General features: G+C 43.6%; 1 protein-coding gene across 9 annotated transcripts in view; it reads right to left on the reverse strand.

Moving 5' to 3' along the window:
• The window catches only part of NFATC2 (nuclear factor of activated T cells 2), a 116,941-nt gene that overhangs the window by 73,714 nt on the left and 18,851 nt on the right, over positions 1-24,376 (reverse strand). For 2 of the 9 annotated variants that reach the window (XM_083146490.1, XM_083146489.1), the window contains exon 1: positions 11,431-11,901. The exons of 2 other annotated variants lie outside the window; for them this stretch is intronic. In XM_083146490.1, the coding sequence (XP_083002616.1) occupies positions 11,431-11,554 (124 nt within the window). In that variant the 5' untranslated portion in view covers positions 11,555-11,901. Of the gene's footprint in view, positions 1-11,430; positions 11,903-21,665; positions 21,799-24,376 lie in introns of those variants that run through there. 5 more of the 9 variants (XM_083146493.1, XM_083146491.1, XM_083146496.1 and 2 more) reach the window with 4 other exon arrangements.

Raw genomic sequence — 24,376 nt, forward strand, 5'->3', positions numbered from 1 at the left:
GGGAGAGGCAAAGGGAGGTGTTTGATGATGGGGGTACAGAGGGTGGCATGGGGAGGCAGTGGGGGTGAGGATGGCTATGGGTGACAGGGAGTGGCACTGTGTGACTAAGGCAGGGAAATCATGTTTCCTCCTGTTCCCCCTTCACTTCCTACACAGTTCCCCCATCCACAGATCCAGTAACAACCCCCCTCCCAGACGGATATGTGTGACCCCCTTCCATGCTGCACTTCTTCTGAGGTTCTTCACATATGTCCTACTTACTGAGATTCGGTTCCTCTGTGCCTGACTGTGGTATTCTGTTGACTGCCTTTTTTTATCTTTAAGCTTACTATAGCACAGAAGCCCCAGAACCCAGGAATGCCATCGCTGCCAGCCCTGAGCCCCCTGTTGATTTATGCATGGAAATGAGGGAACCAGGAGTGCAGCCTGCTAGTGGCAGTGGATGCAGCAGCCGGTGCTGGGCAGGACAGGAGAGGCAGAGCACTGGGCTGTGGGTGGAGCTGCTTTATGACTCCTCAGATCTTCTATGCCCCCATCCACAAGTAACATTTGGCCTGTTTTCGTCAGATTCAGATGGATCTGGGGGACCGATCTGAAGAAAACAGGCCAAATCTGAGCTCCCTCAGATCAGATGTGCGGCTTTGTCTCAGATCCTTCTGATAAAAAAAAATTTCAGTGCTGCACCTAAGATCCATCTGATCTGAAGCCGTCAGGGGTCCATCATAGATCTGATCAGATGTATCTGAAGTGAACAGAGTGAAAGCCCAGGCTCAGATTAGATTTCTGGGAAGCCCCTGGGAGAGTTCAAGTGAAATCTGAAGAGGTTTGTAGCTTCATATATGTCTGATGGGCACCTTAACCTGTGATTCTCGGAGTGTGAAGCATCAGACAATTCAACTGATTTACTTCTTCTGACAGTCAGCAACGTGGAGTCTCAAGCCAATTCTCAGATGGTTGTGCCCTGCAGTTTGAGAAATGCTGCCCTAAACTAACTTTAATACCTTATTCCAATCCCCTAAACTTACCCTAACCACTATATTAACCCCAGTAACCTAAGGGCAGATGGTTCTAAGCTGCAGTAAAAGTCTATGGGGGTTATTCTAGTCCATTCTTTCTGACAAAATCCTTCTTAGATGGACAAAACCATGTGCACTGCGGGTGGGGCAGATGTAACTTGTGCAGAGAGAATTAGATTTGGGTGGGGTTTTTCTTCAAAGTGAGATCTATATTGAAGTGTAAAATCATGCAGTCAGTATTTTCCCTGCACAGAAACAAAATAACTCACCCAAATCTAATTCTCTCTGCACATGTTACATCTGCCCCCCTGCAGTGCACATGGTTTTGTCCATCTAAGAAGGATTTTGTCAGAAAGAATGAACTAGAATAAACCCCTATGTTTCTTTGTTTAATATTATTTGGTTCTTCTTTGTCCCTAGGATAGACTCCTCTATTCTGCTATAGTAATACCTGCTAGAATAAAAAGCATTCTACTATGAAAACAATATATTTATAAAAAAACTTTAGGAGTTTCTCATCTATGCACTGCTGAAAGGAAGCTCAATTAGTTTTTTTTCCCAACTTCCTTGAAACAGTGCAGATCTGTGTTTATAAATGGTGAGCCCCATGATTGTCAGCATATACGGCACTACAGCCAATGCAGGATGATTTGTACTTGCCAACTTTTACAGTTAGAGAATACATTATACTAAATTTAAAAAGCACATGATGTGATATTTAACAATGTACAATGATTTCAGTTATTTATCAGTAGAGCCATGTTATATTTAGATAATGGGCCTGATTCAGCTTCAGTTGTAGTTTTGCGGGAAATTGCAAAACTACAACCTCTTGTCACTAGCACGCGGATCGGGGGGGGGTCAACAAGGCAAGGCTGCTCCAAAATTTTGCAAACATATTGCTAATATGGTGCACTTTAGGGTGGCTCCATGTCTGTTCAGCCTAGCTGCAAAGGCAGTCGCCAGGCCGCCATTTTCCTGTTGCAGCATGTGAGGTCACAAACCCACCACGACCCATTCCCTGCAAATGGTCCAGACATGCCTCTGTTATCCCCCAATGCCGCGTTGATGCCCCCCACCGGCACTAAGACTGCGGATGCATTTTCCTGAATGCACCTGAAGTTTAAGGGTTGTGCATAAGCAGAGATCGGCAATTAGCGATTTTGCACTCTGGGTCTAAGTCAACTAGCCTGTGGATCTCAACCGCAGTGAAAGTAGCGAGGAGGAGCGGTCTGGACAATGCAGGCATGTCTGCCCCATTCGCACATGGGGGGGGGGGGGGGTCAGGGATGTGATGTTTGAGCACTTCACTGTATAGCGATTTGGTTGCATAATTGCAAGCCTGCCCTTGTGGGTTGTACTTTTTGTGAAGATTTGCAAACCCTTTAACCCAATCTGAATTAGGCCCCTTAGTGGGGCTTTCTGAATAAGCTCCAACAAGTTTATATTTTGTGATAATTGTGTAATTCCTAAAGCTGGGTATACACTGGGCGACATATCGACCTTTAGTCGACCTTGTGTATGTTTACCATTTAGGGTCACCCTTTTATACCACACCCGTAACTCACCAGATAAAACTCAGGAATTACTGATATAGTGAACTCCATCCAATACCTTTAACGCACCCTACTCTCTACAGAAAACAGTGGAAAAAAGTAAAATACCGGACACACTATAAAACTATAAAATGCTTACCTCAGTAAAATAAAAAGTAACACAGCATTTCATTTTCTACCTAGTCACCCAGACAGACCATAGGGCACACTAGCCAAATAAACACTGCCAGCAAGTTATCCTTGTATGTTTTTGGTGATTGTTGAAAGAAGCCTTTGCCTTTAATCTTGCTTCATTAAAGACTACAGATGCTACAGTGGTTACACTGACACTACAAAGCCAAACAGCATTGTCCATTATGAAGCGCTGGTATGTTACATTCTTTATGCCCTAATTAATTCCATGCTGGCGACAAGAACAAATAATTTCAATTATGTTTTTCTGTACTTAGAACAAAAGTAAACAAGAACTAAGCCATGAAAGGGATAGAGGGTTCTCAATGCTCTAAGGAATATGTTATATAAATATTACAAAGGTGATCTACAAGAATATGTCAAATTGCCCCACAAACTCTTAAGTTTCACAGATAAAAAGTATAGTTGCCTACCCTCCTGCATTTTGAAGGAGACTCCCTGAAATAACAGCAATCTCCCTCTCTCCCTCATTAGTCTAGCAATCTCCCTCATTTCACCTAGCCCACCTTACACTGTTACATATTTGGGGAAAAAAGGAATGAGAGACAGATACACTTACATTGAATCATCTGCACCATTTCCCAGCAATTTACCAAGTATAGGAGCTCTTACTAACTGCTTTGGGGCTCATCTACATTTGGATATACTGTAAGTAATTTACAAGATTCCTCTCATGCTTCTAGGTGCCACATTCACAAACTTTTTCCACAATCTCTCCATATACGGACCTAGACACGCCCTTTGGGTGGAGCATGGCACGCCCCCTCAATGGGGCACTGAGCAAAATTCTACTACCAACTATAATCTACCTGAAACAAGTTTTCAAAAGTAGGCAAGTATTTTGAGCTGCACTGACCACATTTACAGGATGGCCAGAGGGTGACCTATGCTTGTGGTCCCATACCTCTGAACACAGGCACAAATCTATAATAACAGTTCCAGAAATTAACTGCAAGTGATCCACATGCCCCAAACAGTCTCCGTTTCATTAGAATTTGCTATCCTTTTCTATTCGGAAGTCACCAGCTTTGCATACTTGTAGAGCAATTGCAAATCATTCTGCCTGTACGCAAATATTTTTTTTTACCGAGCACCATAAATGCATGTTTTTTATTACACAAAAAGCAAGACACGGCTCACTTGAAGTACACTGGGAGGAGCACAACATTCAGTGCAGTCTGGTGTCATTATAACAGTCGACGTTGTGGTGTTAACCTTTTGACTATATCCAGATACACAGACTCAGACAGAGCCCACTCAGACTTGAGAACACTAGACAAAGTCAGATGCAATAGTACAACTCCAGATTGGACCTGATGATTAAATTTATTCTTTTTTGAGTGCATTAAGCATTCAAGGAAAACCCCTTAACCACATCCTCAGTGTAACAGCTTCGTGGCCAGTACCATACTACTTACGTAGAAGATAGTTATGTGCAAGCAAAGTACACCCTTTTTCAATTCTATGTTTTAAAACACAGACATAAATAACTGCTCAGTTTTCAACAAGTTCTAAGATAGTATAAACCTGACTTAACATGAAAAACTACAGATATGTTTGTCAATATGTACAAAAAAGCAACACAGAAGCTCTTAAGGCCCCATATACTGGGCTGAGGTATCGCATGCGATACCCGGCAAGGGAGCCGGTAGCTCCCTGGCACCCGTATATGTGAATAGGCAGCTTTACAGAGTCAGGTGCAGGTAGTATCATTTACTATTTGGTCAACAGTACAGGTGGAGATGCACAAGGTTAACATTTACAAAGGTCAACAGAAAAGGTCAAGAAATGAAAAAGGTTGGCATCAGTGATAATTATTCATAGGTTTTCCTGCAAAATTATTTTCTCCATCTCCTAAGCTTGGGGAAAATCCCAAATTTATAAAAGGTATAAATGTCAGGGTTTGGCTCCGAACCCCTGGGAAACTCAATGATTGTGTAATTAGACACCTAAATGTTTTTAACCACTTTTAATTGTCCAACAATGATATGTTATTTTGGGGGTCAAAAAGTGCACGTTACATTTGCCCCACCTACATTGGACATGGTTTTGTCAATTTGCTAAAAACTAGGTGTGAGCGAGTTCGGTTCTACTTGGATTTACTCTGATCTCAAAGCAGGATCTGATTGGCTATCCAAAACACGTGACAGCCCAGCCAATCGGAAAAATCCGAAATTGCAATAATTTGTCGAAAACAACCGGGTAAATCTGAGTCCGAACCTGTTCACCCCTACTAAAAACTGATATAAGCTCAGGTCTGAATAACCCCCACAGAGTGCAACATATAAACCCAAAATGATTGACAACCTAGATTAGGTATGCCGACTTTTTAAATCTCCTCTCCGGGAGAAGAGCAGAGATGAGACTTTCAGCAGGAGTTCGGGGGCGGGCTTGAACGCGACATCATTAAGGTGCTAAAATGACACAATTCTGACACTTTATCCCTGCCCCCTCATCAGAGATCGGCAGATAGTGTTAAACGGCGCGGTCAGGAGGCAGGTAGCCGGGAACGGGGGGAGGGGATCGGGAATCCCCCAGAAACCGGGAGGGTTGCCCACCTTTCCGGGAGATGGACACGATTTTCGGGACCCTCCCGGCCATTCCGGGAGGGTAGGCAACCCTGACCTAGATATTCCATGTACCTGCCGTAATATCAGTAATTAGGCTGCCACTCGTTATATTTGCAAAGGAAACAAAAGAGACTTCTGTGAGAGGACGATTTCACTATCAGGCTCACAGTTTAGATGCTATTATTTAGTGGTACCAAGGAAATCATTAAACATGTGACCCTGGAGTACAAAATGTGTGATATTGCGCAAGTCACTTCCTCCTTTCACTATGAGCTGACTCAGAGCCCAGGGTCACAGATGCTGTACAGAGTTCAGTGAGCATCCTATACATTAGGTTATGAAAAGTATACCATTTTCCTTAACTATGGAAGCTCTACCACTCAGAACTCACTATCAACAATGAGCATGCACCCCCCCATAAACTAAGCACAGTCCACATACATACATACATATATATAGAATATTTGGGGCTCCAACCGCGCACAGTCACAGGGAGAATGAAATGTGCTTTTCCTTTTCAGATGTATGTCTGCAGCCTTTTCTCTCAGGGAGCCAGACCACGGCTCACAGGTGTCCCAATCAAAATATGCAGAAATAGAGAGAATGGCGCAACCAAGTCAGTGATCATAAAAGATTTTACTAGACAAATAAATAGCTCACATACATGATAAAAAGCAGCGAACAGCTTGCCCAGCAAGCAAGATCCTTCAGAGGCCACCAGGAATTGGCGGAAGCCGGGACTCAGTTCCCCACCGTCGGTGCCTCTTTGCTCGGACCAGGAGAGACCTATTCAGGTCTATGCACGATGCCGTGAAGGTAGCCACGCCTCTACGCGTTTCGTTACGTGTGGGACTTCGTCAGGAGGTGTGACGAAGTCCCACACGTGACAAAACGCGTAGAGGCGTTGCTACCTTCACGGCATCGTGCATAGACCTGAATAGGTCTCTCCTGGTCCGAGCAAAGAGGCACCGACAGTGGGGAACGGAGTCCCGGCTTCCGCCGATTCCTGGTGGCCTCTGAAGGATCTTACTTGTTGGGCAAGCTGTTCGCTGCTTTTTATCATGTATGTGAGCTATTTAGGTGTCTAGTAAAATCTTTTATGATCACTGACTTGGTTGCGCCATTCTCTCTCTTTCTGCATATATATATATATATATATATATATATATATATATAGCATATGGGAAAAAAAGCGTCACTCCAGGTGCTTGTTCAAATCGAGTTTACTGTAGGTCAACAGTGTTTCGGGCCAGAGCCCGTCTTCAGGACATAAACTGGGTTTATGTCCTGAAGACGGGCTCTGGCCCGAAACACTGTTGACCTACAGTAAACTCGATTTGAACAAGCACCTGGAGTGACGCTTTTTTTCCCATATGCTATCTATACAAGCGCTGGTTTAGCCAGCACAAGCGGGCACCCAGGTCAAGGTACAGAGTGGAGCAGGGGCAAGTGAGGAGTGCCGGACCTCCGAATGAATATATATATATATATATATATATACATATATACATATATACACACACATATATACACACACCCACACACAAACACAATCACCCAAAATGCCTATTACTGTAGAAGTATGCTCCAATTTGTACGTTTCCTCTTCCAAAACACAATGTGTTATTCATCTTTCAGCCAGTGCCTGGATTAACAAAGACTAGCAAATCGATTCTGATCAAATGTCACAAACATGCGCTTTTGGGCCGATTTTGCTGAAATTGCGTGAAATTGGCCCAAAATCGTATAGTGCATGTAAGTGATTATACTGCATTTCGGTCTCAGTAATGTGCACGCAGGTGAGGCAGAGCCTCCCCTGTCATACTCCAGTATACGTCAGAGTTTTGACTATAAGAATAAGAACAATACAAATAAGGTATAAATAACATCTTTGTATTATTCTTAACACTTTTATAGTCAAAACTCTGGACTACAGTATACTGGTATATGAGCCGGATTCAGTTTTGTTAGCAAAGCAAAAATCCCACAAGTGGGCAAATCTATGTTGCACTGCAGGGACAGTTGTAACGTTCAGAGAAATTTAGATTTCTTTCTAGAGTTTAGCATTTTTAAAATATGAACTATAATAATTTGAACTAGAATTTTGTTATATTGTTTTCTATAAACATGATATTTCACTGTTAATATTTATCACGTTAACTGCATCAATTGTCAAAGGGCAAAATGTCCCATCCAGGGAGATGCAGGTAGCGGTAAGAATGTGACGATTTAGCTGATAGATTTAAAGCAGTTTTTTTTTTTTAAAGGCAGAACCAGCTGCTCGCGCCTCCTAGGCTCTTACATTAAAGACAAAGTAATTAAAACAATAATACACTCTGGGAAATTGCAAATTGCCTTGTTTTAATTATTTCTTATTTTAGTCTGGGAGTATCTTTACACGGCTTCCATAATTCACATTTATTTTTTTGGGCACAATTGTAAAATGGGTTTTAGACTGTAACTATAAACCACCCTAGAACCAAGACAACTTTGGATTAGAATATAAAAATATTTCATAAGCAGCTAACAATGATATTACTTAAGAACAGTGGCACAACATAAATCTCTCCAGAATAAGATCACACCAACTATTGTCTCATAAACTTAAATAGTATACTATACTGTAACACTTAAGCACTCTGCAAAGTGTTTGACCAGCAAGTACCTTGTATAGCTCCCACTACATACTTGTAGGAATCAGTTAGCATCCCGACTAGTGTCAGAAGACAGGCGCCAAATTTAAAACACAAAAGTAGAAAAACGCAGTTCTTTAAGCGCAAATAATAATTACACACAAAATGACACAATATCATGCACATGCTGCATTTTCCAGTCCTTCAAACAAATGGCTGCTATCATTGACACTCGGTCTCTGATCACGCTGCAGTTTGATTGGCATTTCATTTTAATACAGCTACAGGCTTCAAGCCACATCGCAATAGAGGCAATGTTTAATGGAGAGCATCTTTATTATTTTATGACTCACACGCCCAGACCTTAAGATGGATACACAATGGAGTAATGGGGTTTTATTTTGACATTGGAACGAATTCCCATGAGCCCAGGTCACCGGTATACACTGCGATGTTAGTGAAGGATGCAACGATCACTGTTCCATCTGTCATGAACATGCATGGTGTCACTAGGTATGATGTGCAGCACATCCAAGCTAGTGTGATCGGGCATATGACGCATACACACGGTGATATGCTGGTCCGGTCCGATAGAGCAGGCAGCATATCACTCATTGTGTATTCCGCGCTGAACATTTTGAATGTATATGATTTATGATCAGGAGTCATAACCAATAAAGCAAAATAGGGCAGTCATGTTCAATATTATTGAAGAACCTAATTTTTCACATGCATAGCGGTTACCAGCTTTTGCCTGTGCATGTCCCTCAAAGTATGCAAAACAGATAACTTTGGGGGTTATTCTAGTTCATTCTTTCTGACAAAATCCTTCTTAGATGGACAAAACCATGTGCACTGCGGGTGGGGCAGATGTAACTTGTGCAGAGAGAATTAGATTTGGGTGGGGTTTTTCTTCAAAGTGAGATCTATATTGCAGTGTAAAATAAAGCAGTCAGTATTTTCTCTGCACAGAAACAAAATAACTCACCCAAATCTAATTCTCTCTGCACATGTTACATCTCCCCCCCTGCAGTGCACATGGTTTTGTCCATCTAAGAAGGATTTTGTCAGAAAGAATGAACTAGAATAAACCCCTTTATATCTATACATGCACAGTACCTTATTAGCTCATAACCACTTGATAACAGTTTGAAAATGTGTTCACACACATGGGAAAAGAAAAATGTAGGCCTACAATCTAATGCAGTGGTTCTCAATCTCAGTCCTCAGGACCCCAAACAATTCACGTTTTCCAGCTCACCTGACAGATGCACTCATAAAGAACACATTTTAAAAGATCCACAGGGGGAGCTAATTATTTCACTTGATTCGGTGAGGAGATCTGCAAAACATGCACTGTGTGGGGCCCCGAGGACCGACTTTACCGAACCTTTGATCTCATATACTGGTAGCATTATTTTCTGCATGAGGACTGGTGATCTAAAATTTGAAAACGAGTGTTGTTTTCAATAGATATTTAGAGGCTGAACCGCACATAACAGTGGATGGGTGTGAACATGTCCTGATTTGTTTGCAACAATGGATTAAGAAAAGATAAAACATTTTGTCTACCAGACAGTACTTAATGTGCAGTTGTGAGTATGCCATCAAGAAATGAAAAAGTTTTATACTGTACTGGTAAGGTAAAGTCTGGCTTTGGGGCAATCGTCTGAGTTATCAATAGCACCAACACAGTGGTTCTCAACCTTGGTCCTCAGGACCCGCCAACAGTTCATGTTTTTCAGGTAACCCAGCACGTGCACAGTTGTACTTATTATTCACTGACACTTTAAAAGATCCACAGGTGGAGCTAATTACTTCATTTGTGATTCTGTGTGGAGACCTGGAAAACGTGAACTGTTGGGGGGTCCTGAGGACCGAGGTAGAAAACCACTGCACTAACAGATCGGATAAGCTGCACGCTCTGACTTTAGTTGCTTCATTCAGTGACCCAGACATTTTACAAGGCATTCATTTGGCTGACAGAATAGCTAGGTCAGTGATGGCTAACCATGATACTCCAGATGCTGTTGAACTATGTATCCCAGCATGCCCTGCATCAGTTTTAGCATGGCCAAATAGCAAAGCTGAAGCAGAGCATGCTGGGATGTGTAGTTCAACAACAGCTGGAGTGTCAAGGTTAGCCATCACTGAGCTAGGTCAACATCGTATGGTTGCCATCATATGTTATGGTTGACACATGGAAAGGTTCGTTTTTTAAGGATTCACATACTTTACCATCCATGTGGGAATGGTAAAGTGCGCTGAGTGCAACCAGGGCCCCAACCTGAACCATGGTGAGCTAAGCGAACACGCTACACTAATTGGATGGGTTCCACGTGCTCCGATGTCGACATTGACACCGAAAAAGTTTTGCGCTGACCTTTTTGTGTCGACCTGTTACCAGTGTCACTATTGTGCATGTCACCTTTTGCTGTCCACCTAATATACAATAAGCATTTTACAAGGGTTTTAAAACAGATCTTTAATAAGCTATGGTGGGCATACCATACTGGAGGGCCATAGGTTCCGTAAGCCTGAGCAATGAGCATTGAACAAACAACTATTATATATCAGCACTGATCCTTGGGCGGGTAGCAATCTTTGCTAATCTTATTTAATTGCTTAATGTATTGCAATTATCGTTCATTTATTTAACAGCACAAATAGGGTTAATGCAGCAAATATAAACCATCTATGTCCTACTGATCACACAGCGGCTTGCACGCCTTCCATAAATTATCGTATTAGCTTGTAAAAACATGGAAATCTATGTCCAGTATACAAAGGAGACGCATGCAAAAACCCCAGTGTAAACAGACAGGCTGAGGGCTTCATGCAAATGATCAATCCGCCGCCTTATTTAACCCCCTGCGTTATACAGGTGCTGGGAAACAAGGCAACAGGACTTGAACTGCAAATCACTTCATTTGGCCTTTTTGTGGTTGTAGTTTTACAATGATCCTATGACTTTTGACAAACGTGGCTAATTTCTGCACAAAACATTGTAAATGATGATCTTAGAGATCTGGGATCAGTCTGCAAACGTATCAGTCACATGCATGCTATAAGCAGACAGATGGAGGAATAGATGCTGCACTTTAGTAGAATGACAAAATATCAATACTATTTTGCTACTTCGCTCATAATATTGACTATTAGTAGTACAAGCTAAGATCAGCTGAAATCCTGCCAAAAACAGATAAGAAATGAATGAATGTACGCACTACAACAACACAACATGCAAACAGATGGACAACAGAAGGTAAATACAAGTTTAGAACCATGCTACGCAGTGTTTTTTTTAACCCCGCATTCTCTCCCTTTTAAAACAGTTATACACAGCAGCAATAACCAACAATCCCCCCTCCCCCCCATAGTACATATCAAAAGTCAAAATAATGTAAAGATCTAGTTTATAGATTCTCAACATTAGCTTGATCTATACTACTCATTTACAAACCTTCCACAGAGTTGGGATAATCATAGTCAAACACGATATTGAAATCTAATTCAACTTCAGGACTGTCTTTTAGATCGTGACTCCCCAAAAGGTCGGGATATGGGGCTCGGTCAGTGTAGCTCATCGCTACAGAAGATATCGGGTGACCACGCGCAGATCCTCAAGGTAAGATGACAGATCCAGGAGTGTCCAACCCACCACCCCCCTCTAGAATATATACGCGGTAGTAAATTCAGTAGAAAAAATATTTTAATCCTTTCAAAAACAAGGCTTTAACGTTACTGGAGCACATTTGAAGACCCTTCAAAAATGTAGTGCTGGTACAGGTGATGGTGCAAGATGGATTTCAGGTATCCGAAACCGACGGCATAATAAGCTGGCTGGTTGGAAGACAGACTCAGCTCAGTTCGGCTCAGTGACAAGAGATCACAAGTGTGTGAAACTGGCAGGAGTACAGAAAACAGCTAGTATAGAACTTCCGGCTTAGTGCAGACACCTGCTGGAGAAGAGGCGTGTCCCCCAGCCACAGCTAAGGAAGCAAGTGTGTCAGCTGCAAGTGTCACACTGCCATCCGACACTGCAAGACTAACAATCTGCTAATGTTTTCCTCCCTCAAAAATCAACACAAAATGGACTGTCATATCTGGGCAGTATTATGGGCTGAATAAAGAAGCGTGAATTTATGTACGACAAGCCTAACAAGCAGTGTGTCTCATTCACTGTGACCTCTACAAATGTCAACAACATTTGATATTGTCCCTATTGACTCCTGTTTAACAGCAGCCAGGTAGCTACAGGATCCTTTACTAGTCAGATACCTGGGGCCAAATCTAAAAGGGTGTGAGAATACAAAAAAGCGAGAGATTTAGGGCGAGATGTACTAAAGGTGCGTACACACGGGACAATATGATCGCTGGCAATATATTGCTCAGTGTCCCGTTTTCATCTGCGACCAGAGATTGTCGCAGATGAAAATGTCACACTGCCGGGAGAAGAGGCAGTGGAAGTTGCTCCTCCGACCAGCGACCATTCATGGGCTGAAAATGGGAGTGCGCACTCAGCGATTTATCGCCGGTGCACATTCCCATCGCTGGCAATATGGTCGCTCAGCGACCATATTGCCAGCGATATTTGCAATAATCGCCCCCGTGTGTACGCACCTTAAGCCTTGAAAACTTAAAAAACTGGAGAGTGATAAACCACCAACCAATCAGCTGCTACCTGTCATTTTTCAAACCCAGCCTGTGACATAACAGTTAGGCGTTAAATGTCTGGTGGTTTATCACTCTCCATTTTATCACTTTTCAAGCTTACTACATCTGGCCTTTTTTTTTTTTTACGCAGCAATCATTTACACTGCAAAACCAGATTGATTATGCCATGTTATTGTTGGCCGCTTTTTTTTAAAAAAATGGGCAAACTCCCAAAATCTATCACTTTCTGATTCTCACACCCTATTAGATACAGCCCCTGGAGTGATGTACAAGAGGTATTTTGGCATCACGAATATATTGTTCAATATAGATCTACTTACACAGAAGAGCCTTGGATCAGTGCTACCAAATGTAATACATCATGAACAAAACAGCATTGCTCCTCTCTGCTGTGGTTTAGGCACTGGATCATAAAAGGTAATAATAAGAGTAGAAAAGTGTGCCTCATAGAACGGGATAGAACGGGATTTTTTAAAATATTTTGTTATAATCTAATCTCCTACCTCAGGGGTTCCCAATCATTTTTGAATCACGGCACCCTAGAGCATCAGAATTTTTCCACGGCACCCCTAGGTGTACAGAAATAAATATAAATACAGGGCCGTTTCTAGAGGCGGACAAGCCGTGCAGCTGCCCCGGGCGCCGCACGGCTTGTCCGCCTCTATTAAATAGCAGGGGCGCCTGGCAGCTCCCCCCTTCCTCCTCTTATAACTGTGCCGTGCCCCGCCCCCGCCACAGCATATATCGTTCGGAGGGGAGGGGAGCGCATCACGCGTCTCACTCTCTCCTTCCCCTGACTTCACTCACTGACAGAACTCGCGGGCTGGCAGCCAATCAGGAGCCAGCCCGCGAGATATGATTGTCTGTCGGCACAATCACAGAGTCTGGGACGTCTGACATAGTGAAGTGAAGGGGAAGGAGAGACGCGCTGCGTGATGCGCTCCCCTCCCCTTTCCTCCCCTGGGAAGCAGCAGCGGCGATGGAGGCGGCGGGGGACCCGGAGACCTGAACTGTGCTCTCCCCGGCAGCAGCAACAACAACAACAACGGTGAGTTGTGCTGCTGCTGGGATAATATGTTCTGGCACTGGGGGCACATATATGTCTGGCACTGGGGGCGCATATATGTCTGGTACTGTGGGGGCATGTCTGTCACTGGGCATATAAGTGGCACTGTGGGGGCATATATGTGGCACTGTGGGCATATGTGGCACTGTTGGGGTATATATGTGTGGCACTGTGGGGGCATATCTGGCACTGGGGGGCATATATGTCTGACACTGTTGGGGTATATATGTCTGGCACTGTGGGGGCATGTTTGTCACTTGGCATATATGTGGCACTGTGGGGGCATATGTAGCACTGGTGGGGTATATATGTGTGGCACTGGGGGGGCATATATCTCTGGCACTGTTGGGGCATATATGTCTGGCACTGTGGCGGCATGTTTATCACTGCGCATATATGTGGCACTGTGGGGGCATGTGTGTGGCACTGTGGGGGCATGTGTGTGGCACTGTGGGGGCATGTGTGTGGCACTGTGGGGGCATGTGTGTGGCACTGTGGGGGCATATATCTGTGGCGGCATGTTTGTCACTGCGCATATATGTGGCACTGTGGGGGCATATGTGTGGCACTGTGGGGGCATATATGTGGCACTGTGGGGGCATATATGTCTGGCACTGTTGGGGCATATATGTCTGGCACTGTGGCGGCATGTTTGTCACTGCGCATATATGCGGCACTGTGGGGGCATATATGTGGCACTGTGGGGGCATATATGCGGCACTGTGGGGGCATATATGTGGCACTGTGGGGGCATATATGTGGCACTGTGGGGGTATATATGTGTGGCACTGTGGGGGCATATATGTGGCACTGTGGGGGTATATATGTGTGTCACTTTGGGAGCATATCTGGCACTGGGGGGCATACCTTGCACTATAGAGGCATATATGTGTGGCATATCTGACACTGTGGGGGCATATCTGGCACTAGTAATCGGCATCAGTTGTGGGGCATAATGTGTAATGGGCATTACGGTGTGTGGGGAGTATTGTGTAATTGCCATCACGGTGTGGGGTCTAATGGGCATCATGGTGTGCGGTATAATGCGTAATTGTCATCACGGTGTGCAGCGTAATATGTAATTGTCATCACGGTGTGCAGCGTAATATGTCATTGTCATCACGGTGTGCAGCGTAATATGTAATTGTCATCATGGTGTGCAGCGTAATATGTAATTGTCATCACGGTGTGCAGTGTAATATGTAATTGTCATCACGGTGTGCGGCCTAATATGTATTTGTCATCACGCTGTGCGGCGTAATGTGTAATTGTCATCATGGTGTGCGGCGTAATATGTAATTGTCATCATGGTGTGTAGCGTAATGTGTAATTGGCATCATGGATAAACAGTGTATAATGATTTAAGTAGTCTGTCATTGTTTGGCCTTGATCTGTGAGTTGTACTAGGTCACTGTGTGGGCCTTTTATATTTTTAGCCCGCCAACTTAAGTGCGGAAGGACAATGACAATTCCTGCAGTAACCAATGTCTGGTCATGCAGGTTGCAAAAGTGAGATGTAAGGTGATTGTTTTCCTGCTAGACCACACCCCTTTTTAACATTAAGCCACGCCTGTTCTGTTAAGCCCCACCCCTATTTCGCCTTCGGCGCGCGCAATTTATTCGCTAACATTTTCTGGGGAGGGGGAGGGGGGGGGGGCGCATTTTTTTCTTCTTCGCCCTGGTAGCAAAATTGTCTAGAAACAGCCCTGTATAAATATTAGTAGATTGTGTTTATATGTGATCCTTCGGTTCAGTTATGTGGTAAAGGGCAGGATTTGCTTCTGATTGTACACATATTTTATGATTGGCAGCCACCAGCACTGGTTTTGTCCATGAATAATTGATCATAAATAATTTGAATTGTTCCTGGACCACCAACCTATGGCACCCCTGCAAGAGATCAAGGCACCCCAGGGAGCCACGGCACACAGTTTGGGAACCACTGTCCTACCTATTGCATTAAGATGTCAGAACCCATTCCAGTGTCCGGAGGTACAGAAATGTCTGCTAGTATTAGGACATTAAGAAAAATCACTAGAAAAGTAAATTAATATCGGTACTTCCTCATCTTTGCGGCCACAGCTTACCCCAATTATGTTAGCCTCTTTCAGAATAGCATCATCGTCCGCTCACCCTGCTTCGGGCTAGGTGGCTCGCTCTGCTCCTCTTGCCACAACTTTGCTGTGGGCAATAGATGGTGGCGTGGACACAGGGTGGTGCGGGTTACGCTACGTAAGTTTCGTAGCTTCAGCTGTGGCCGCAAAGCAGGGCCGAATTATAATGGGGGCACAAGGGGTCAGTGCCCCTGGGCCCCCCTCTAGCTAGGGGCCCCCCTGTGGTTTGGATTTTATATTTTTAGCTAAAGGTTTTGTGCATAGGAGTGGGGTAGTGCTGCAGCTTCACCAATCTGCCAATGTGACAATGATTAATGGTGCTGAGCATTGGGAGCCAAGTTTGCAGTGCATTACTAGGAGTTGACTAAGTCCCATGACACTTTGCAACAGAGGGCAGAGGCTGAGACGTTTGTGCTGAGCTCTGATTGGTGGAGCTCATTACATGCTTCTCAGGCCCATGGATAACAGCAGCAGCCTAGTCATGGGAGGGTTTTTAATTAGAGGCAGCACTGGGACTGTGAGGTCTCCTACAGAGTAAGGTGCAGAGGGACAAACACAAGCTTTTCATGTGGTATGTATGTATGTATGTATATATCTATATCTATATATATATATATATATATATATATATATATATATATATATATATATATATATATATATATATATATATATATATATATATATATATATATATATATATCCCCTGAAGTTACCCATTGACCAAGTTTATACTGCCTTTACTCTGTGTTTTGACAGTGTAATATTCCCCCATGCAGTTTGCGGCCAGTAATGACAAGTGCAAGGGGGCCCCCTTGTCTAAAGTGCCCCGGGCCCCCCGAAGGCTTAATCTGGCACTGCCGCAAAGACAAGGAGGTACCTTAAAATCTTCTTTTTTTTTTTTTGGTCAAGACACCCAAATGTCTCCATGTCTGCAGAGATGTGATTTCAACTATTCAAATAAAAAGTTCCTCCATGTAGAAGGGCTATACCTCAGTTGAGTTATGTGTAAATATCACCTTGTATGGCTCAAAATGAATGACATGCTAAAATAAGTTCCGATCAAAATCAGCACATCATTATTAGAAATGTCTGACAATCAGTGGGGAATATGGCTACCGTCATGAGGGGGTGTGGCTATGCATTCAGGCACTCCCCCTCATTACCTGAGCCTGCTGAGCAGGGCCGGCGCTACCCACTCAGCACAGCCTGCAAAGCAGGTAGGCCTGGCCCTGAGAGGCGCTACTCTTCCCCTCTTTGACACCACTGTTGATTGTTGCACATGCAGCGCAGTGGCGGCTCTGTATAGACAGCATAACGGATCACTGACCATGATGCTGCCCTCACAGTGAGGAGATGTGGCTGTAGTTACTGGAGAGGATACAGTATTTGGAAGCTGGAGCTGCTGCTAAAGACACTAAGAAGATGGAAGGAGCTGGCTGGCTGCCGGGAGGAGGATCTGGCTGCCGGGAGGAGGTGCTGACTGCAGGAGAGGAGGTAACTACTACCAGGAAAGGGGCAGGATGCTGCACATATAAAAAAAGGAGGGGGTCATAAAGTATGTATTGGGCACTATTCTGGGCAATATGTGTATTGGGCACCACTCTTGGCATTATATGTATTGGGAATTATATGTATTGGGCACTAGAGATAGAGCCGCTCTCATTAGAGCAGCTCCTGGCGAATGGCGGCATGTGAGTTAGATGCTTGTGTGCCCCATTCGTGGCAATGGACATGTCCTGGCGAACAGCGCACCGAGTTGCGTCAGCATGCCGGCACACCCGTATACATCTGTATATGTATTGGGCACTACCCTGTGCATTAGGTTTATTGGGTACTACTCTGGGCATTATGGCTCTCATTCTGGTTGACTAGCAAAGGAGCTGTTTCGTAAAAAGGCACTACTACTGTGGCATTATGTGTAAAAGGGGCATTACTGTGTGGCGTAATGTTTATAAGGGGTACTGTGCAAAGTAACATAAATAAAGGGCTCTACTATACGTCGTAATGGGAATAAGGGACTCTAGTGTGTTGTGTAATGTAAATAAGGGGCACTACATGGTGTCATGTGAATAATATTGTGCTACTGTGCGCCGTCATTTGAGAACACACCCCTTGTGATAAGGGGGGGGGGTGCAAATTTGTAGTTTGCAGGTGGGCACCCAACACCCTAGCACCGGCCCTGCTGCTGAGTCACATCATCTTAGGGGTCTGCAAAAGGTTTGTACCAAAATCTGCCTGTGTGATTAGCTTGCCGACTAAAGAACTATATATTTGAGTACAACGCAAAATTAAATTTCATCTACAAGCCAACTATTTCTAAGATTTAGTTAAACTGAAGTGTCTATAGATAGAAAATATTCGGTACTTGTTTCCTAGCACGGCCACATATCTTGGCCATCGGGGGTAATTTGAGTGGCCTGCGACGCGACCGACGCCCCCGATTTTTCCATTGAAATGCATTGAAAACAGTGAAAAATCGCGTCGGTTGCGTCGTGTGCAGCTAAAAATGCTTAAATGGTCCAGACGCGATGCCCACGATTTCCCCATAGGGAACAATGTTAAATGCCTCAATTTACCCGCGATGACCACGATTTCCCATAGGAAACAATGTTAAATGGATCAATTTACCCAAATCAGCATAGGAACAATAGTAAATGGGCCAAAAAGACCCCTGAACATTGAAATGTCCCCCCAAAAGTAGTTGACGCCACCCCGCCATCAACGTGAACCCGAAGCGTGGCGAGCGCAGCGAGCCCGCGCGGGGCGGCGGTACGCGTCCTCCGACCTTTTCATGCCCTACTATCCACTAGGGCGTGGAGTGAGAATAGAATAGTGTGGCGAGCGCAGCGAGCCACCGAGCCCGAAGCGTGGCGAGCGCAGCGAGCCCCGCGAGGGGACGCGGATACCTTCACAGGTAAACGCGTCCCTTCGCGGGCTTCCCAGGTGTCCGCGTCGCCATGGACACCTGGGAAGCCCGCAAGGGGCCGCGTATAACTGTGAAAGTATCCGCGTCCCCTCGCCACGCTTCGGGCTCGGTGGCTCGCTGCGCTCGCCACACTATTCTATTCTCAATCCACGCCCTAGTGGATAGTAGGGCATGAAAAGGTCGGAGGACGCGTACCGCCGCCCCTCGCCGGCTCGCTGCGCTCGCCACGCTTCGGGTTCACGTTGATGGCGGGGTGGCGTCAATAACTTTTGGGGGGACATTTCAATGTTCAGGGGTGGTTTGGGGCCATTTACCATTGTTCCCTATGATAATTTGGCTAAATTGAGCCATTTCACATTGTTTCCTATGGGAAATCGTGGTCATCGCGGGTAAATTGAGGCATTTAATATTGTTCTCTATGAGGAAATCGCGGGCATCGCGTCTGGCCATCGCACCTGATTTTTTTAGCGGCCGCGATGCCCGCGATGGCCCCGATTTTACCCCCGATGAGCGCGATTCTGATCGGTGTGGCCGTGCTAGGAAACAAGTACCAAATATTCTTGTGATACTTAAATAAACTTACTTGACTCTGCAACAGGCAAAGGTTATGGTATTATAATAGTAATTAGTCTGGTCCTGAGATCACATATAATTAATTGCGATTATCTTGCAGAACAAAGGATAATAACTAAAAATCAATCAAAATAGAGTCTCAAAAGAATCCACGATGAAGGACCATGCAACCTTATTATCTCTCTCATAGCTTAATTAATGATAAAAGAAACAAAACCGATGCGGAGACTGTGGCCCATATTTCACTGAAACAATTCATTATAGGGCTGAGAAAACATTTGAATGTCTGGATACAGTTATGCCCAAGACAGAAAAGAATGATTAAGAATTATTGGGCTCCAGTCATAGGCCCTGCAGTGCATCCTTCCCATTGATTAAATCTTTTTCCTATTCACCGACATGAACTATAAGAATGATTCTGTTATTCTAATAAAATAAAAATCCACACTAATTTCTCCCCATTACAGAATCAGCATCACAAATAGAGATATGACCCTTGAACTTGTGGCTATCAAACTAGGCCTGTGAATCAACACTGCATAGAACTGATCTGATGTTCATGAACACTGCATTGTATTTCTTTTATCTTAATTGTGTACAAGTAAGTATAATTGTTGCCTATGTATCATATATTTTTGAATATTTTTTTCCCCCCATACCTACCTGGTCCCCTGATGTTCCCCCCACGTCCATGGCGCACTTGCGCAATGCACCCCTGGGACCATAGATGTCGCTGAAGAGGATCCTGAAGGCCGCCATGGACATTGGGGGATGAGGTAAGATGTTTTCAGAATATTTTGGGTTTTGGAATACACGGATAAGGGAGACCCAACCTGTATCTAGCATCCGTGTGGCTCCAAAACATTGCACTCTGTTGGCAGCAAGTGAAACTACATCTACTTGCTTTGAGCAGGCTTAGTAGAACTGAATATAACATTAATCACAAAATATGAATATTTTCTTAACACCTAGTACATTAGTTCGCTACACACAAATGTTTTGTCAGACAGTATTGTGGGAACCCAGCCAACAAGGGATAGTAATCGATTTTGAAACCATATCTATAGGTTAAGAAACCCTGCACATAGAAATTAAGCACAGTGCATTCATTGTTTCCTGTTCATGGGTATAAATCTGTGCACAAGTGTATAAACCAAGAAAAACAAACTATGCAGACCAATGGACTTGTGGTGAATGGTTAGGTTATTTAGTAATGGACATACATATTGATCAGATTAGGGACAGCTACGGAGAAAAGTGGACATTAAGAACACTCTGTTTATCTTCCCAAAAACCTCCAGCAATTTGCTGTAATTAGAGGATTTCAGTGGTTCATCATAATATAAATTATTACAGACACTCAGGCCTCAATCTTTAAGAAACGGACTTTCCTTTTTACAGCCAGCAGGAGAAAGATTAACCCAGGTGGTGCTGATGAAACCTTTGCCATTTTAGACAATAAGCCAGGTGAAAATGACCTAGATCTGTGTACATTTCTATGTGCATGTTAACGCTTCCTAATAGCCTCTTTAGATGACATTGAGGGGGCAAAGTTTCACCTTAGTTGTCACTGCTATGAGTTTTCTTTATAAAAAAAAAAAAAATCCTGCAGAAGTTGGTCACTACACATTGCCAGATATCTGCCGTAGTTATGCACATTGTGTTACATGGCTCTGAAGTATATTGTTACAGCAGTCTTTTTTACTACCTTATGTACCAACTAGCATTGCATTTTTTAGCTATAACGTATTTCCAATTATCAATGCATATTCTTGTTCTTAAACTTTCCTACAGTATGTGTATTTTACCTAAGTGCATAGATTTTAAACATACATGTATATATCCCTGCTGCTGTGTAGTGTATATAGACTCACTTGGTACAATGAGATTTGCTTTATCATCCTTTTACATCCATTTAGCAAACTTTAGCACCTAGAACTTAAGATAGATCATTATGTAGCATTATGACAATGTAAATGTCCAAGTATCACTTTCAGGACTGATAGCTTACACACATGCATAGGCAATAATGGCTCTCACTATACAGGTCTCCTCCCGCACACAGCAGGATGCTATTAGGAAAGGGCCAGCACAGGTGAGAAAGGAGATAACTTAATTATATAAAATGTCTCAGAGTGTTTGTTTATTCTTACAAGAATGTCACATGAAGTTGGTAACCTGGGGGTACCCAGCTGCTGCAGATGCCATGTCAAGGCATGTAGCAAACTGTGCTTCCAGTAAGGGTAGCTGCAGACCAGCTGGGCACTAGCAGGCAGCTGCATAGTTAATATACTGTATCAGGGACCGTGTCCTCAGAATCAGGGATCCCCTAATATTACCTGAGTTCTCACCTCCATTTCTTCCACAGGGTACCTGCCCCCAGCCAGATCCATACCACCTGTTGTGGACACACCATTGCCTGATCCTTCAGGGATGGACCGTACCTACTCATTGGCTGGTACAGATCACATGATACAGAGCACCATTGTCTGGAAGGTGCTATTTCATGTCTCTGCGTCTGCCTATGGGCAGTGCAGCAGTTGGCCTGGAACAGCACTACAAGTCCCAGAACACCATGATTTGTATGTTTCTTCTTGGCTCTGGTGATACTGAAGGTTATAATTGTCAGGTAAGGCTGTCAATGTTTCAGTATAATGTTGTGTGAAATGTACGCTGACACTCATATAGTTTGTGATATGAGTCTATATTTATGTACACATACATACATACATACATACACACAAGAAAAGGCAGGCAATGCAGAAATACTGCTCCCCAAGATTCAACACAAAAATATATATATATATATATATATATATATATATATATATATATATATATATATATAAGCTAAGTCTGTTCGAAGCAAAATCCTCTGTGTTTCTGTATGTGTGATTGCCTTTGTGTTTCTGTATGTGAGATAGAGATGTAGTTTCACTCGCTGCCAGCAGATGGCAGTGTTTCGGTTACACACAGACACTGGACATATATATATATATATATATATATATATATATATATATATCTCACTCTGCCCTGTTATTCTATTAAGCAAATTTGAAAATCAATGGGAATTTGTTCAACAAGTGTTAAGCTAAGCAGGTGAGTGTCAGCTGAATACGTGAGCGTTATGCTGGGTACACACTTAAAGATTTATCTGTCCAATCTGTCGGGTGGGAACAATAACCGGGAAATATATGGGAGCAAATTACAATCAATATTGGCTCTCGAATGTTGGAATACAGTCAAACAATTACTTGTATAGATTTCTTAAATTAATTTAACCAATGTGTATGACCAACAATTGTCTGTTTTCCATTGTTTGGGAGCAAATTTTTTACTGCAATTTGCTCCCATACATTTCCCGGTTTGCTTCACACTAAATAGATTGGACAGATAAATCTTTAGGTGTGTGTCCAGCTTTAGTGCAAGTTGAATAGGTGAGTATGATTAATATAGTGGATTTGCAAAACCCACAATTTTTTGTCCTATTTAAAAAAGGCAATAACAATAAATTAAATTCAGAAATGTTTTTGCTTTAGATATTATTGCCCTTTAAATCTGTGAGGCAAACTTCTGATTATTGTGTGGAAGAAGCCATGATTTTTATTGATTAGGGATATTTATATCACCTGGTCTGTCACTGCTGATCTAGAAAATGTAGCAGCAGTTTTTGACAATGCAGATTCGACTTTATCGCAATAGGCCCAGGATTAAATATTGATGGCTAATATTTCCGGCTGTTGTAAATATCGGCCAGCATTGAATGCCCCCCTATATCGTCAAGATGCATGCTGCTAGGAGCAGAGGGCGGGAGACATTACTGAACAATAGCGCTAATTTCCAGCCTCATCTGTTACTTGTTTTTTACTGCCAGCCATTGCGGCTGTACGGGCGGTTGGCAGTCTGTACACACAGCACGATGCGCCTATATATTAGGCATCACCTGTGTTCTAGAGCTGACGTGATACATTTGTGAACAATGCCATTCACAGATATATCGCTCATAAACACTGGCCGATGGTGCATTGCTATATTGGCCGTTCAATCAAACAGCTGATATATCAGCCAGTGTGTACACCCCTTTATTGTAGTGTATTAACTGGCTATTTATTGATTCAGAATAAAAAATGGCAGCATCCTTTAATACTAAGGACCTTATTAAGGTCCGTTCGTTCTGACCCCTTCGTTTGCAAGGGGTCCGATGATGTGCAGATGCAGGGTGCGTGTGGCCCACGGCAAAAAGGGTGTTTGCCAGGTGCACGCACCCAGGGTTGCGGGCGGGGGGCAGGAGGAGGCTTGCCGGGTGATTTCCCCATGGGAGCACCCAGCGGCCGTTCACATGAGAACGCTGGGCATTCCCATGCAAATCACCTGGTGACGCGGGTTGGGGGGCGGGCAGCTGACATCACCGAATGTCAGCTTTCCGCCCATTTCCTCCCGATGGTGCGCGCATATCTAAGTGACCTGAGAGCAAATGATGGGGGTGGTTCCCCCTAGCAGCCAGTGTGTTCGAGGGGCAGGCATTCGCCGGGGTGGGGTTTGGTGGACTTGCAAGACTGCGAATTTGCAGCCTTGCGAATCAACCACAATAACCCCCTAAGTTACATGTACACTATACTGAACAAACAGGAAGTGTTACTACATGGCTGCACTGCAGTAAGTCTGTATGATCTGAATTATTCCAGGCTATTTATTTCAGATAATTGTGATTTCACTATGCAACATAATGTAACACATTGACTTAAAAACAAATTATGCATGAAAATCTAGGCTCATGCTCTAGTTTAACTAGAAATCATACTTTTCGTTTTGTAATTTTGTGTTCATAGGGGGAGATTTGTCAAATCATGAGAACTTGCAAACCAACCAGTCAGCTCCTAATGGCCAATGACATTAACTCAAGGTAGTTATTTAGGGCCTTATTTTGGTTCATTCTTTCTGACAAAATCCTTCTTAGATGGGCACCATGTGCACTGCAGGTGGGGCAGGTGTTACTTGTGCAGAGAGAATTAGATTTGGGTGGGGTTTTACTTCAAAGTGAGATCTA

This window comes from Crinia signifera, chromosome 6 (genome assembly GCF_055691185.1).
Source record: "Crinia signifera chromosome 6, ASM5569118v1, whole genome shotgun sequence".
Lineage (NCBI taxonomy): Eukaryota > Metazoa > Chordata > Amphibia > Anura > Myobatrachidae > Crinia > Crinia signifera.